General features: G+C 43.3%; 1 protein-coding gene across 2 annotated transcripts in view; it reads left to right on the forward strand.

The window, feature by feature from the left end:
- Positions 1-10,184: 10,184 nt before the first annotated feature.
- Positions 10,185-17,250, forward strand: part of Golm2 (golgi membrane protein 2) — a 66,425-nt gene continuing 59,359 nt past the window's right edge. The window contains exon 1 of one of the 2 annotated variants that reach the window (XM_032904082.1): positions 10,185-10,753. In XM_032904082.1, the coding sequence (XP_032759973.1) occupies positions 10,427-10,753 (327 nt within the window). In that variant the 5' untranslated portion in view covers positions 10,185-10,426. The remainder of the gene's footprint in view (positions 10,754-17,250) is intronic. The other variant, XM_032904081.1, reaches the window with a different exon arrangement.

The raw sequence follows: 17,250 nt of genomic DNA on the forward strand, positions 1-17,250 counted from the left end.
AAACCTTGGGTTTTCTGCCAAGTCCAGAAAAAAATACATTGCAGCAGACTGTGCACAGGCATGGCTGCCTTTTCACTGGTTGCCAAGATCCTAAGTCTGGTTTTTAAAAGCCCTAAAGGAAGAGAAGCAAATGTTAAGGAACACGAACTATTTTTTTAAAGGATATGTTTTTATTTTAAATTATACGCATGAGTTTGTGTCTGCATGTCAGCATGTACAAAGGGATGTTGTGCCCAAGGAGGCTAAAATGGGATGCTGGGTACTTCTGGAGCGGGAGTTACAGTGAGCTGCCTGGCAGGGGAGCTGGGAACTGAGCTCAGGTCCCTTGGAGAGCAGTAAGCTCTCTAATCACTGAGCAGCTCTCTCTCTTGGCCCACCATTATGGTTTTTTTTTTTAAGAGAAAGCTGAAAACTAGTGACTAATTGGTCAAAAATACTTATTTAACCCCAACTGTGTGTCAAAAAATCACTGGTTATTCTGTGAGCTACCTACTGACAGAGAGAGAGAGAGAGAGAGAGAGAGAGAGAGAGAGAGAGAGAGAGGGAGAGAGAGAGAGAGAGAGAGAGAGAGAGAGAGAGAGAGAGAGAGAGAGAGAGAGAGAGAGAGAGAGAGAGAGAGGGAGAGAGAGATGACCCAGTTGGTGCCTTCTGGAATTTGTAGCTAAATGAAGACTCAGGGCACATGAATGCATAAGTGTGGAGAAACAAGAACGCTGTACTGTTCCCCGTGAGTATTCCCAAAACAATACCATTTTGTGAAGAAACTTGTGTCCAGACCTTACACCTGCCTTTGAGTAGTAAGTCAGAAAAAGGTTTAGCGGTCACATTATGCCTCTAGATTTTCAGTTACCTTGTGGAAGCTTTAGACTAAGTAACCTGTAAATTCCCTTCCTGTCCTGTTTAAAAGAGTCTCTTTTTTTTTTTGTCCAATATAATTTTAGTTTGTATTTATTTTTTTAGTTTTTTTCCCCCATCTTTATTAAATTGGGTATTTCTTATTTACATTTCAAATGTTATTCCCTTTCCCGGTTTCCATGCCAACATTCTCCCTAACCCCTCCCCCTCCCATTCTATATGGGTGTTCCCCTCCCCATCCTCCCCCCATTACCACCCTCCCCCCAAGAATCCTGTTCACTGGGGGTACAGCCTTGGCAGGACCAAGGGCTTCCCCTTCCACTGGTGCCCTTACTAGGCTATTCATTGCTACCTACGCAGTTGGAGCCCATGTATAGTCATTGTATACATGTATAGTCCATGTATAGTCTTTGGGTAGTGGCTTAGTCCCTGGAAGCTCTGGTTGGTTGACATTGTTGTTCATATGGAGTCTCAAGCCCCTTTTCAGTTCTTTCAGTCCTTTCTCAATGGGGGTTCAGTGGTTTGCTGCTGGCATTCACCTATGTATTTGCCGTATTCTGGTTGTGTCTCTCAGGAGAGCTCTACATCCATGAACCCCATTTTTAATAGGGCTATTTGTCTCCCTGCAGTCTAACTTCATGAGTTCTTTGTATATTTTGGATATAAGCCCTCTATCAGTTGTAGGATTGGTAAAGATCTTTTCCCAATCTGTTGGTTGCCATTTTGTCCTAACAACGGTGTCCTTTACCTTACAGAAACTTTGTAGTTTTATGAGATCCCATTTGTCGATTCTTGATCTTAGAGCATAAGCCATTGGTGTTTTGTTCAGCAAATTTTCTCCAGTGCCCATGTGTTCGAGATTCTTCCCCACTTTTTCTTCTATTACTTTGAGTGTATCTGGTTTGATATGGAGGTTCTTGATCCACTTGGACTTTGTATAGGGTGATAAGAATGGATCGATCTGCATTCTTCTACATGCTGACCTCCAGTTGAACCAGCACCATTTGCTGAAAATGCTATCTTTTTTCCATTGGATGGTTTTGGCTCCTTTGTCAAAAATCAAGTGACCATAGGTGTGTGGGTTCATTTCTGGGTCTTTAGTTCTATTCCACTGGTCTATCTGCCTGTGTCTGTACCAATAACATACAGTTTTTATCACTATTGCTCTGAAATACTGCTTGAGTTCAGGGATAGTGATTCCCCTGGAAGTTTTTTTATTGTTGAGGATAGTTTTAGCTATTCTGGGTTTTTTGTTATTCCAGATGAATTTGCAAATTGTTCTGTCTAACTCTATGAAGAATTGGATTGGAATTTTGATGGGGATTGCATTGAATCTGTAGATTGCTTTTGGTAAAATGGCCATTTTTATTATATTAATCCTGCCAGTCCATGAGCATGGGAAATCTCTCCATCTTCTGAGATCTTCTTAATTTCTTTCTTCAGAGGCTTGAAGTTCTTATCATATAACTCTTTCACTTGCTTGGTTAAAGTCACACTGAGGTATTTTATATTAGTTGGGACTATTATGAAGGGTGTCGTTTCTCTAATTTCTTTCTTGACTTGTTTCTCTTTTGTGTAGAGAAAGGCTACTGATTTATTTGAGTTAATTTTATACCCAGTCAATTTTCTGAAGGTGTTTATCAGGTTTAGTAGTTCTCTGGTGGAACTTTTGGGATCACTTAAATATACTATCATATCATCTGCAAAAAGTGGTATTTTGACTTCTTCCTTTCCAATCTGTATCCCTTTGATCTCTTTTTGTTGTCTGATTGCTCTGGCTGGGACTTCAAGAACTATATTGAATAAATAGGGAGAGAGTGGGCAGCCTTGTCTAGTCCCTGATACTTCAGAGCTGGCAGTATAGCTCAGTGGTAGAGTGCTTGGCCAGCATGTGCAAAGCTCTCTCGGTTTGATGCCCTAGTGTATGTACACACACACACACACACACACACACACACACACACACACACACACACCTCTAAGTCTAAAGACATGGGAAAGAAGGGAGTAGTCCTGAAGAAAAACGCTATGAACTTTTTGGAGACAAATATGTCACACACACAAGAAACCTGCTTCGATGTATTATATCTTGAAATTCCATTCTGTTGAAGCGCAGTAAGACTGTGGTCATTTCTACTGAACAGCAGGGAGGGAAAAGTGTCAAAATTGTTTTCTAGAAGGGATCTGAATTGTTCCTAGATTGGAAGCTTGGGTTTTTGGAGGAACCTTTCTTTTCTTTTTAAAATTTTGTTTTATTTTTAAGCGTGTGTGTGTGTGTGTGTGTGTGTGTGTGTGTCCAGAGCTGTGAAGTTTGGTAGAGCCTATGTTATAATCATACAAACATGTGGCTGGGGAAGGGGCTCAGTGGTAGAGTACTTGCCTATCATCTATGAGGCAATTGGTGTCAATTCTCAGCATCCCTAACCTCAAATGTTGTAAGAGCCAGATGTAGTTGGCAGAGCTTGTAAAATCAGCACTTGGAAGGCTGAAGCAGGAGAATTGTGAGCTTGAGCAGTGTGAGCATTGTAGTGATGTCCAGGCTTGTTCTGGGCATACACTGAGACCCTATCTCAAAAAACAAAATGAAAGAAATCAAATGTGGTCTCCTTGGATATGTTAGTAATATACCTATAATTCCAACAACTCTGAAGGCTGAAGCAGGAGGATTGTGAATTCAAGGCCAAGCTGGACTATACAGAGACACTGTATGGCTTAAAGATGGGGGTTTGGGAGACTCCTAGTTTCCACTGTGAATATGGCTGGATCCCTTTGCCCTCTTGGTCACTAGGGCTTTGGTTAGCAAGAATTAAGGGGCATGTATACTTGGAGAAATTGTTTTAAAAGTAGGAGGAGCAGTGTTACCCTTCCTTTTGGTTCCTAGATCAAGAATGTCATGACCAGAGATAGAAATGAGGGTGACCCTGCAGGGTACTGAGAGCAGAGCGGAAGGAGCTGTACTAGTCTTGACAGCCTCCTCTGGGTGAGCCTGCTGTGTAGTTAGTGGTGCTAGAGATTGAAGCAGAGCATCATATGTGCCAAGGATAAGTTCTATCACTAAGCTCTACTCCAACCTTGCTTGTGAATTTATTTTATGTGGAAGAGATGCAGATTCTGTGTTGTTTAACTGAGCTTTATATATTTTCTGTAATAAATATATAAAGCCAAGATTAATTTTAATATGCTATTTCATAAAGGCAAAAACTAGGATTCTGGGTAGCTTGTCTGATGTTACAAAATTAAGAAGCAGGCATGACTTTCCTTTGTATGTCTCTATAGTTCTGTGAGCATGTCATGAAAGACTTGAAGTGTCAGGGTGAGCCCAAGTGTTCAGCATAAAACTTTCCAATTATACTCTAGAGCACACCATTCATTCCTCTTGTAATCAGGGTTTGCTGGTTGGTTTTTGTCAACTTGACATGAGCTAGAGTCACCTAGGAAGAGGAAATCTTAATTGAGAAAATGCCTCATCGGATTAGCCTGTAGGCAAGCCTGTAGGACATTTTCTTGATTAATGATTTGTGTGGGAGGATTCACCCAGTCAATGCTATCCGGGGGTATGTAGTCCTGGGGGCATAAGAAAGCAGTCTGAGTAAGCCTGTAGGCAAACCAGTAAGCAGCATTCCTCATCGGATTCTGCTTCAGCTCCTGTGCCCAGGTTTCTGCCTCGAATTCCCCCAGTGATAGGCTGTAAACTGTAAGCTGAGATAAACTCTTTCCCCTACAGGTCGCTTTTGGTCATGATGTTTTATCATTACAATAGGAACCTCAACTAAGACACAGACAGGACCATTTTCTCGTCAGATCTGCAAATAGATACTCTCTGCCTTGGAAAACTGGTTGTTTTAGTGCAAAGACTGAGGTATCCTTTAATCTCTAGATTGTTTGTAATACCTCAGGAGCATATAACCTAGAGGCATATATCAGACTGGTAAGTATTTCCACTTTTGCATTACCACTATTGATGGAAATTTCCACTTGGGAAGGGTGATGGCTGTCCTGATTTCTGAGGCATAAAAGTTTAGCTGCTGGACTGAAGAGTTAGCTCAGTGGTTAAAAGCACTTGCTTTCATTGCAAAGGACCCATGTTTGATTATCCAGCACCCACATAGAGGCTCAGCACCTCCTCAAGGACCAGCATGTATAGTACACAGGTCCCGGTGAAGGCAAAACTCTCACACATAAAATACTAAAAATCTAAAAAAGTTTTTTTTTTTTTTTAAAAAAAGTTTAGCTGCCAAATCGAAGCAAATGGTAGACTGTACACTGTGTTGAAGAGATTGTTATTGAAGGGTCTGGCTCTCCTCTGCGACTTTCTCCTTGAGCAGTTAGTCACACTTGTTTTCCCAACTGTCTTTTTAAAGAAATGTTTTATGTGTATGAGTATTTCCCTGCATGAATGTCTGTGCACTACTCACATGTCTGGTGTGCAAATGGGCATGTGTGTGGGAAGGTCATGGGTCAACGATGAGTCTACTTCTCAGTGGTTCTCCATTGTGTCTTTTTGAGACAGGCTCTCTCACTGAAACTGGAACTGGCCAGTTTGACTAGATTGGCTTGTCAGCAAGGGCTAGGGATCTATCTGTGTCCAGCATCCGTACTCTGTGCTGGGTGTACAGACATATCTGCTATGCCCAGATATGATTGGCATTGATTGACACAGATCTAAACTCAAGTCTTCACGCTTGAGTGGCCAGTGGTTTAATTACTGAGCCACCTCTGCAGGGCCTACTCCATGTTCTTATACCCCCAACTAATTCTTAAAATACCGTCTGTGATTAGCCTATATTTCTAGTTATACGATAATATACGCATCTATACTTGACAATCCTAAAAATATCCCAAAGGATGGTATTTGACTTTGTTTGTTTGGCTTTTCAAGACAGGGTTTCTCTCTGTAGCCCTGGTTGTCTTAGAACTCACTCTGTAGATCAGGCTCGCTTTGAACTCAAAGATCTGCTGTCTCTGCCTCAAGAGTGCTGGAGGAGTTGAGTTCTTTTTTAAAAATTAATTTATGGGGTTGGGGATTTAGCTCAGTGGTAGAGCGCTTGCCTAGGAAGCATAAGGCCCTGGGTTCGGTCCCCAGCTCCAAAAAAAAAAAAAAAGAACCAAAAAATTAATTTAGAGTTGTTTCTATTTTCTTTCCTTCTTTCTTTCTTTCTTCCTTCTGCCTGCATGTATAACCACATGCTTTCCTGGTGCAGAGGATCAAAATGGGGCATCAGATCTCTTGGAACTAGAGTTAAGGATGGTTGTGAGCTATAAAGTGGGTACTGAAATCTGAACTTAGCCTCTTTTCAAGAGTAGCAAGAGTTCATAACCACTGGATCATGTCTTCAGCCCCAGGAATTGCCTGTCTTCTTTTCTTTTCTCTTTTCTTTTCTTTTCCTTTCCTTTCCTTTCCTTTCCTTTCCTTTCCTTTCCCTTCCTTCCTTCCTTCCTTCCTTCCTTCCTTCCTTCCTTCCTTCCTTCCTCCCTGAGGCAGGGTCTCCCGATATAGCTTTGGCTGGCCTGGAACTTGCTATGTAGACTAGACTACGCTGCCCTCAAAGCCATAGAGATAGTCTGCCTCTGCCTCTGCCTCCTGAATGATGGAATACTACTAAGGTTGTCAGAGTTGACTTCTTTTTTTTTTTTTTTTTTTGGTTCTTTTTTTCAGAGCTGGGGACCGAACCCAGGGCCTTGCGCTTCCTAGGCAAGCGCTGTACCACTGAGCTAAATCCCCAACCCCCAGAGTTGACTTCTTAAAAATGGTCTTTAACTGCCTGCACAAGACTGGCACCAGCTACCATGACATCACAGATGGGGAGAAGTTCAGAAGGATTCCCTCCTAGATGGAGTTACATATAGTCAATGCCTAGTGAGGGAGAGAGACTATGTCTCTTCAGGAACAAACCTCTTGGCAGATTGTTCAACCCCGAGTGGTCAGTTCTAAGTCCATGTACACACAGGTAAGACTAACTGGACAATTATAGGAGTTATGGATTTGAGAGGGGGAGGTGGCAGGAAGATGGAGTTGGAGGAGGGATGAAAGGATGGAAATGTAAAGTCAATGTATCCATGAATGAAATTACCAAAACCATAAAATTAAAATGAAAAACTAGGTTTTTAAGAATAGTTTTAGATCTACAGAAAAATTGTAAGCGTGTAGAGTTCTTCATCTCCACTTTCCCTTGTTAACAGCCTTTACTGTATGTGTATTTGTGACAATGAATTATGCAAAGTACATTACTGTACTCAGGTTGTATAATGCTTGCCTGGCATATGCAAAGCCCTGAGTTTGGTCACCAGCACTCTTTAAACAGGCTGAATGACTGTGGAGGCAGGAAGCTCAGGAGTCAGAGGTCATCCTTGGCCACATAACATGTTTGAGGCCAGTTAGCCTGTGGTATACGAGACCCCTTTCAAAACAAAATGGAAGGATAATAAAACATTAGTATTTGTAATAGTTTTCTGTTGCTTTGATAAAATATGATAACCAAGGCAACCTCTAGGGGAAAAAAGTTTATTTGGGTTTATGGTTCCAAAGGAATAAATAGTCCATCACCTTCATGGTGAAGCATCGGGCACAGCGGCAAGCACAGCTGCTGGAATGTCAAGCTCAGAGCTCTTATCTTGAACCTCAGGTCGGAAGCAGAGGGAACAAAGTAGTGTAAAAGCTCGCCCATATGCCCTTCAGAGACACCCTGGGCCCACCAAGGCCACACGTCCTAAACCTCCTCAAAGGAGCACCGCCTTAGTTAAGGCTTCCTTAATTTTTACCTAATGGTCTTGTTCTGGTCCACGGCTCCACGCTGCACTTGTTTATCATGCCCCTTACAGTTGTGGCTGTTTCTCCGGTTTTCTTCAGTTTTGATGTCCTTCGATTTTTATTGTTGTTGTTCTTGTCTGTGGTGGTGGGGATCAAACCTGGGGGAGGCACTCTACCACTCAACTCTACTCCAGACCACCGCAAAGGCAGCTCTGAGGAATACTGTTTAAGCACTTTGTAGACTATCTCCCCATTTAGATTCGTCTGGTGTTCTTCTCACCATCAGTCAATGTATTCCACTGTTGGGGGTTCATGTCGCTCGCCTGTCTTAAAGAACTGGCGTTAACCTTTATTTGGTTAATCCCCCACTCAAAACTGGCCATATGGATGCACTCTTTCCGTGATTTCTAGATTAGACCTGAATAAGGGGGTAGGTTGAGGAGGTAATGGGGGAGGGGGATCTTCAGGAGAGGAAAAGAGGCTTTCAAGCCTCAGGTCTGCAACCCCTAGCTTATAAGTCTAGAAAAATGATGTGGGAATCTATAAAATAGAGTAACAGTCAAATAGGGCTTTACAGCACCTGTTGGCAAAAAGTTTGTGCTTGTGTTTTGTATGATGTAGGTCTGTCAGAATCCCATTTTAAAAATACAACATCCTTAACAACCTTTTAAGAAGTTGATAGCATTTAATGGATTTTTCAACTACTGGCTGAGATAATACATTAGTAGGATAAATGGTTAAGATTTCCAGCTTGGGGACCCGAGAGAGGGCTCAGTAGGAACGGTACCTGCCGCCATGCTGGATAATCTTGAGTTCGATCCCTAGGACCCATGTGGGAGAAGGGAACACACTCTTGCAAGTTGTCTTCTGACCTCCACGCATGTCCCCCCTCCAATAAGTAAGTGTAATAATTATTTTAAATCCCTTTTTGACCTGGCTCCCTTTTGTCAAGGCTCCTTGGTTGAAATGTGAGAGCGGAGATGACTTCTCAGATCTTCTAAAATCAGAGCTCAACATTTTGAGACAAGGACTTTGTATGAAGCAGCAAGCTTCTGCCTCAACCTCCCAAATGCCGGGATTGCAGACACAGCCAACCTTCAACTTTAATGTGAACCAAATAGTAACAATTCTGGTATGTTTTTGTTGTTGTTTGTAGAGTATAAAAAGAGAAACAGCTCTGTGAAGGTACACTATGTTTTGGAAGCAGATAAGCTTTACTTTTGAAATGCACAGGAACATGGAACAATTTTTCACTGTTGAAAACCCTTCATGTTTCGAAGTTTATCAGCCGGTTTGAATAAACACGTTTAAGTTTGTGTTCCTGAGTGCTTATGCTCAACGGAAGCTCTTGACTGGAGTCAAGGCTCGGAAACCAGGCTGCTAACACATCTCAATCCCAGAGTTTCCTAAAGCTTAGGTTCTCTCGCTGCATTGTCTGGGCACCACTGTTTTGTGGGCTAATGTCAACTGTTCTGTTTTTCCCACCTCGTTGGCACAAACAAGAACAAGCAGAAAACCTTTCTAGACATCCCTCTCAGGTTCTTGACTGGAGTCTGAAAAATAAAATCCATCTTCTGGTTACACCGGTGAAAACCACTAACTTTTTACTGTTTGTTTAAACAAATAAAAAGGCACGCAGAAGGAACAAGCAGGGGATTCTCTGTAGCATTGAAAACAACAGTAAACGTGGAACACCTGCTACGAAGCAGAGTAATAGTGTTAAGAGTTCTTGGCTTTAAGCCCAGTTCAGAAGATACAGGACTTTGAAGTTTCTGAATATCTTTGTTTCCTGGTTTTCTCATCTGTAAAAGTGTTGTTGGGATAGGAGGGATGTAAAACTAGGCGTGCAGAAACAACTTGTAAGGGCTGCTATTGCTAATTCGGAATGTGTCAGCCGTCAGTAACGGCGCATTAGCTGCCATTCACTGAGGGCAGCTTCTGGGCTTTCTCTTCAGCTAAGTCGAGGAAAAAGCAGCAGAGCGTTTTAAAATCAGAGCACCGCATTCTGGAATTCTTCCTGTCCGTGACAGCAGTAACCTTGGAAACCAGGCTGCTAACACATCTCAATCCCAGAGTTTCCTAAAGCTTAGGTTCTCTTGCTGCATTGTCTGGGCACCGCTGTTTTGTGGGCTAATGTCAACTGTTCTGTTTTTTCCACCTCGTTGGCACAAACAAGAACAAGCAGAAAACCTTTCTAGACATCCCTCTCAGGTCCCATCTCACCTAGAACCTTCCTTACTTGTTAACGGTCTCAGAATTCGTCCTGGCAGAAGAAACTCGCCAAGGGGCCAGCTTAAAGCAGGACCTCCCTAAACCTGGCCTCAGGGGTCACACCCAGGTGACAGCAGCAGGCACACCCAACCCAGGTACGCAGCGCGACCCCGACCCCGCGACCCAGCCTCCAGAGAACCCTCGCGAGACAGCACCGCAAGGGGACGAGAAGAAGCCCACTATCTCGCGAGAAGAGGGGGCGTCGGCGGAAACGAGCAAATGCCCCCCTGGGCGCCCCGGCCCCAGCCGGTGGGCGTGGACCGAGGAAACCCGCCCCCTTCCGGCTCGCGTCCCCGCCCCCAGCCTTGAGGCATCGGGTCGCTGGGTACCAGCGCCGGCTTCTCCCGCTTCCCTGCGGCGAGCGCCGGCTGGCCTTCGATTCTTGGAGGGGGCGCGGCGGGGGCGCAGAGGGGGCGGGGAAGACCCGCGAGGCCCCGCCCCCACCCGCGCTCCGGCGGCTCGGCCCGTCCCTTGGGGACCGGGTCCCGAGGCCGCTCGGAGAGCAATCCCGCCCTGCCCGCAGGTGTCGGCGACGGCTGAGCCACCGGCCTCATGGTGGGTTTCGGGGCCAACCGGCGGGCCGGCCGCCTGCCGTCCTTCGTGCTGGTGGTGCTGCTGGTAGTCATCGTTGTCCTTGCCTTCAACTACTGGAGCATCTCCTCCCGCCACGTTCTGCTTCAAGAGGAGGTGGCCGAGCTGCAGGGCCAGGTCCAGCGCACCGAGGTGGCCCGTGGGCGCCTGGAGAAGCGCAATTCGGACCTTTTACTCTTGGTGGACACGCATAAGAAACAGATCGACCAGAAGGAGGCCGACTACGGCCGCCTCAGCAGCCGGCTGCAGGCCAGGGAAGGCCTGGGGAAGAGATGCGAGGATGACAAGGTAAGGTCGAGCCCTTTCCTCGGCCCTCCTAGAGTTTTTCTTTTCACCCCTGGCGTAAGGTATTAGTATGAGCCCGCCGGGGGTTGCTTTATGCCTTCTGCATGGTAGCCCTGGAAGCTCCCCAGTTCCCCAGCCCCCTAGCAATCCTGTTTGTTGTCAGACTTTCCCGGTATCAGCGCCACATTTCTCCATTCGCTGACTGTAAGTTCTGGTTCTCTAGAGTGGCCTATGTGTAGATACCACCTTTCCCCCAAGCTCAGCTGCTGAGCTGGCAGTGGTAATCATCTGGCCTATGTGGCCGCCTTCCGTTCACAGACAGCCAGGTGTATGGTATGGGCATTGTCTCATCCTCATTCTGTGCAGACTGATCAATATTAATTTCTTTATTTCAGAATGGGGCCTTCTTCCCTTTTGGTGCTCAACATATATTTGTCAACAATATGGCTTTTTAAGAAATCTCCATACATTGATGTGTTTTGCTAAGTAGATTTTTAAAAAAACAAGTGATTTTTGTGTTGAAGTGTGATAGATGAGTCTGGAACCGTATATGAGCCACACTTGTGACTTGGGCACTGTTAATCCATTATCTTCTCAATTTGAATTGTTAATGAAATTAGCTGAAATGGTTGAATCTAAAAATAAGTTCTTAGGAACAGAATCTTAGGTCTGTCATTATAATTCTTGAAAGAAAATAAAATTGTGTATATGCTTAAGTAGCTCTTAGGGCTGCTGCTTAATGCAGATAGAAAATAACAAATTTTTAAATTTAAAAATCTTAAGACTGGACTTTTATCATGCCCTACTTAATAGGATCTGTTTTCACCATTTTATTGACAGTTTATAACTTAGGCATAAACTTAGGCACAACTTCAGTTGGCATATCAGAATTCCAAAGACTAATAAATAGGCACGATAGTAGATGACTTCTACACTCTTTTTTTCTTTTTCTTTTTTTTTTCGGAGCTGGGGACCGAACTCAGGGCCTTGTGCTTGCTAGACAAGCGCTCTACCACTGAGCTAAATCCCCAACCCCGACTTCTATACTCTTAAATCTTTTAAGGTTCAGTGTCTTCTTTATCATGCGTGTGTGTGTGTGTGTGTGTGTGTGTGTGTTTATGTGTATGTGTGTGTGTGTGTTTATGTGTATGTGTGTGTGTGTGTTTATGTGTATGTGTGTTTATGTGTGTGTGTGTGTGTGTGTGTGTGCATGTGTGTGTGTGTGCGTGCACACGCATGTGTGGAGAGCAGAGGACAGCTTTCTGGAGTCAGTTCTCTCTTTCCATCCTGTGGAACTGACTTCAGGTGATCATCTCGGCAGCAGGTGCTTTTAGCTGCTGAGCCGTGTTGCTGGCCCTTAAGTGAAATGTTGTTTGTGTGTGTGCTCACTCTAGTGCACATGTGGATATCAGAGGACAACTTGTAGCAGTTGGTTTTCTCCTCCTACCACGTTGGTCCTGGGGATGGAACTCAAGTTCTATGAGATTTTAATGAGCTTCCAACCTTCCTACTCTCATTGGCTTCTACCTTCTTACTTTGTGAAAACTGAGTCTCTCACTTGTTTCTTGTACCCTTTTCTTTATACAGTATGCACATTCTCTTGAGAGGGCTAGAGGACTTATGCATCTTCTATACACTGAACTGTATAACGTGGAAAACACTTGGATACAGTAGGTAGAAACCCATGAGAGTTTGGAGCATTAAAAGGTCTTCAAGATGGACTCTTTTGAGCTACCACTCTCCACCTTCTGGTTGTGGCTCAAAAAGTGAGCTCTCAGATGTTTCTTTGCTCTGTCATTTGATGGACTTTGACCCTGTAAAACTATGAAGTATTTTAGTTTTCTCTTGCCCTGTCAGAACACCCTGACCAAGGCAAGTTACAGAAGAAAGCATTTTATTTGTGGCTTAAATTTTTATTATTTTATGTGTCTGCGTGTTTTTATTTGTGCAGTAGATAAGTATCTGGTTCCTGAGGAGGCCAGAGGCTTTGGATTGCCCTGGAACTTGAGTTACAGGTGGTTTTGAGCCACCATGTGGGTGCTGGGAATTGAAGCCAAGTCTTCCTCACAGAGGAACACTGGGGATGACATAACTCCTTTGAAACCTCAAAGCTCTCCCCCAGTGACACACCTCCTTCTACAAGGCCACACCTCCTAATCCTTCCCAAACATTTGCACCAACTGGAGCCTATCAGGGCCATTCTTATTCAAGATATAAGAATCTCAGCTCTGGAACAAGGAAGGTGATAATTTCCTTCTTCCAGTTCATTGTGCCATTTCTGTCATTTCCAGGATATGAGTAAGAAACAGTGTTCTCATCACTGTCCATGAAAGTGAGAAATCAGACCCATTTCTCTAGATTCTCTCAAACTTATTAATTTTATTCTGTCTGTAAAGGATTTTTTGGAGATGTATATTAGTTTGCCAGGGCAGGCATAACAGCACCACAAAAACTAGATATAGAACTTTATTTCTTCACAGCCCTGGAGGCTTGGAGTTCCAGTTCAAGGTACAGGAAAGGTTTGGGTTTCTCTGACCGCTCATCTTGGCTGCAGATGGCTGCCTTCTTGCTGCTCTGTCCTGCCATTGTATTGGCTGATGTATGCATCCCCAGTGCCTCATCTTCTTAGATTCTGGGCACTTTGGATTGTGGCCCCTCTTGTATATGACTGTTCAAGTGAAACAAGTATCTTTAGGAGCTTACCTGTGCCTGCTTGGAAAAGATCCTCCTGCTGGGCTTGCCACACTGTTTCCTTCCCCTACTTTTGTGATGAGCAGGATCACAAAATCTACACCCGAGTGGTCAGCCGCTGCATACCAGTGATCCTAAGCAAGTCTGCTCTAATTGCTCAAGGTTGCAGGGAGGGTCTAGAGTGTAGAGGCTGGTGAAGTCTAAGGGCGGAGAGCTTCATCTGTGTGGCTGTGGGAAAGCTTCATTCCTTCTGGGTAAAGGCCTTCTGGTAGGTGCTTTGGTCAGAGAAGGAGAGCACTCACACTCCTGTAAGTAACCCTTTACCTGTGTGCTATAAGGAAATCCAGTAAGCTTGTTGGTTTCCTGGGGGTAGATGTTTCTTGGGATTTTCCCCCAGGGATGTATTTTAGCACAAGCCCTACACTAATAGCTTTATTTAATCACTGCTTTAAACTCCAAATATGGCTATATTTTGAGATCCCAGAGGTTGAAGCCTCAACATGTGAGTTTGAGTAGTACAGTTCACCCTGTATCTTGGAATAATCAATCATATACACAATGTAGTCTTCTTCTTTCCTTCTTTCTACCAAAAAACCTGTTTGTTACATACACTGTATTTTTCTTTTTCTTTCTGTAGTAGACAAGAGTCTCACTGTGTCCCAAGGCTGGTTCCAAGTGCTGGTATTCATGTGTGTGCCCTCACTCTGTTACTGTGTCCCATGCACTGCAGCAAATGGTCCAGCTCAAGCCCTTGAATAGGGGAAGGAGCTGTTTGAGTGTAGACAATATGTTCCTCAAAGCTATTCTTCTGTATAAATACACAGATGCAAAGGTCCATCTTTTGAAGCTAGGTGTTGTGGCATAGGCTTGTACTCACAGCATGGGGAGATGGAGGCCAGAGTGTCATGAGTTCAAGGTCAACCTGGGTTACATAATGGAACCCTATCTTGAAAAAAGAAAAAAAAACATTCAATTTTGATGTTTGAAGCTGAGCAATAAATGACTTTTCTCTTAACTGCCTTAATCCTGACTGAGAATATATTAAAAAGAATATATAAAGTATGTAAAAAATTACAAATAAATAGCCATTGTGTGATATACATATATATACACACACATACACATATATCTATATCTATCTATCTATCTATCTATCTATCTATCTATCTATCTATCTATCTATCTCCACATTCTTTCCTTTTAACCAGGGCTCTTTCCTCCTGTCTCACTAAATTCCCATTGCTGGCTGTGGTCACACTCTGCCGTACCTGTCTCTGGAACTCAGTTGAGTTGCTGGTGAAGGAAAACATCACACAATCTTAGTTTAGAATCAACAGATAACACAATCACTGCTCACAGAACCTAACATCCTAATTTTGTAAACTAATCCATGCTATAAATCCTCAAGTGGTGGATCGCCACTTAAATCAACAGCCTCTGTTCCCTACATTCTGGCTACCCTCCTTGCTCCCACCATCCAAAAAGAAGTCTCCTTCTCCTGCCTTCCCTCTTCCTCTCTCTGACCCAGAGGTCCTGTGTACTCACCCAGTGATTGGTCCCTTGTAATGTTTATTTATTAGGGGAAGATCCTACTACATATCACCCTTTCTGTTCAACAATAACAACAACAAACCCCTTTTCTTTCAAATATAAATTGAGTATAGCTATTATCATTTTGTAATTTACCAAGTATAAGATACACCTAACATCCAGTCCATCATTTTTGTCAATTAAATAGAATTTTCTGTTATCTATCCTAACTTTTAAAAGGCTTATAATTCCATGTCTGTTACAGCCTGGTTTAGCTTGTACACTATCTGAAAACCATCCTCTCAAATCTATACCATCTTTCTAAACAGCCTAGGTTGGCTATGAGACCATAACTAGTTTCAGTCCTGTCAGAAACCCGAGAATGACTAATATTATCTGAGAATATAGGAAGCCTAACACAGCTTCCAGAACTGAGACAAACTGTAGCGACAGCTGTCTACCTATACAGCCCCAGTATGTCAGGAAGTTGGAGTATCAGTCTTCAGCCTTCTGGCCCAGGATCATCTGACAAACCTTTGAAACAGGAAAATTAAGGACTAGCATATTCTGTGTCTGCAGAACCAAGCTGTCCTATCCTGTCACTAGTGTCCTCTCATGAGCAGTACAGGTCTGTAGATGAGCTGAGGCAATTCTTGCATAGCAGCTATATTGCCACAACTGGAGCAGCACCATCACTGCTCAATGTCTTCTTTGAATCCAAGAAAGGGGAGCTGCTGGGAGCAGATATGTCTCAACCACAAATGAACAGATAACACTAAATGTCACATTCTGTGGATTTCTGATGTTTCTGAAAACTGTAAAGTGTGGATGCTTTTATTATATCTTTCGCACAACAAATAGCTTTATTTGAATAAAGAAAGGAGAATGGGAAATATATTTTTCCTTCAGAAGTTATCTTCACTATGTGTACACCACAGCATATAGGTATTTGACACACACACACACACACACACACACACACACACAAAGCCTTGGAACACAACAGCTCCTCACTTAGGTCTGGGCAGTCGGGTGCCCTTTGCCACACCACGTTGCACCTTTGCTATGCTACTTGGCATCAGTATAAATCAGACAAATTACTTCTCTGTGCTTCAGTTGTCCTCATCTGTAAAAGGAGGATGATGATCTTTCTTACTCTCTGGAAGTTTAAATGAACAAATTCATTAAAATTCTTAAAACAGAGCTAGAGAGATGGTTCGTTGATTAAAAGCACTGGCTGCTTTTCCAGAGGACATGAGTTTGATTCCCAGAACCTATGTGGTGCCCACAGCGATCTGTAACTCCTGTTCCACAGGATCTAAAGCCTGGCCTCCACAGGCATGAGACACATACATGGCACACAGGCATACATGCAGACAAAACTTTTTATATATAAAATAAATGAATCTTAAAAAGAAAATCTTAAATAGCCTTGTAGCCATTATTCCTTTTCTGCTCCTTGTGACCGACTGCCTTCTCTCCAGGATGGAGATCTATTTGTATTCCTGCCCAAGATCCGGTTCGAGCTCCAGCCTACTGTTTGACTTTTTCTTTCCTCCCATTTCCTGGTCCATTTTCAGTTAACTTTAGTTGGTTCCTCCATAATTGTCTTCCCTGACTCTCTGGAGCCTGGCGGTTTTTCAGTACTTTAAGACCCAGCCTTCCATCATTCTAAATGCTTCTATTACTTGTGCTTTTCCTCTGACTCACCTGCCAAAATCTGGCTACTTTATAACTGTGATTTAATTGCTACTTCATGTAACTCAAAATCATGAAAAATTGGTACCTTCACTCTGAGCTTCCTATCCTACTTATTAGTCCTGTACATGGCATGTAACCATTAATAAAAACAGGTTAGGAGTTTGGGCTCTACCTTTAAGCCGTTCTCCCTTATAAACAAGCTCGAGCATCCTTCAACCTTGCTTTCAGAGTTGCTCTATCAATCACTTCATGAAGTCAGAATGGTGTTTAATCCTTTAAACTTCTGTGTTGTGTCCCCAGCCACCTGTGTCTTCCATTAGCTCCTGATCTAGAGTGTTCCAGACTGGTAGTTCTGCTGAGTTCTGTCTCCACTTACCTTTCTATGTTATATAATTGATTGTGTGTCTTTCTTCTTCCTTGACTCATCCTCTTGCTTTTTTGTCTTCCCCTCTTTAATCCACCTTCTGATCCATCAGTATTCATTCTGTAGTTCCTAGGACTTCTTATCTAGATCATGCTTTTCCTTTTGTAGGTGTAATTTACCTTATTACTTGAGCCACACTAGCTTATTTGTTTAG

The sequence above is a fragment of the Rattus rattus genome, chromosome 5 (genome assembly GCF_011064425.1).
Source record: "Rattus rattus isolate New Zealand chromosome 5, Rrattus_CSIRO_v1, whole genome shotgun sequence".
In the NCBI taxonomy this organism is placed as follows: Eukaryota; Metazoa; Chordata; class Mammalia; order Rodentia; family Muridae; genus Rattus; species Rattus rattus.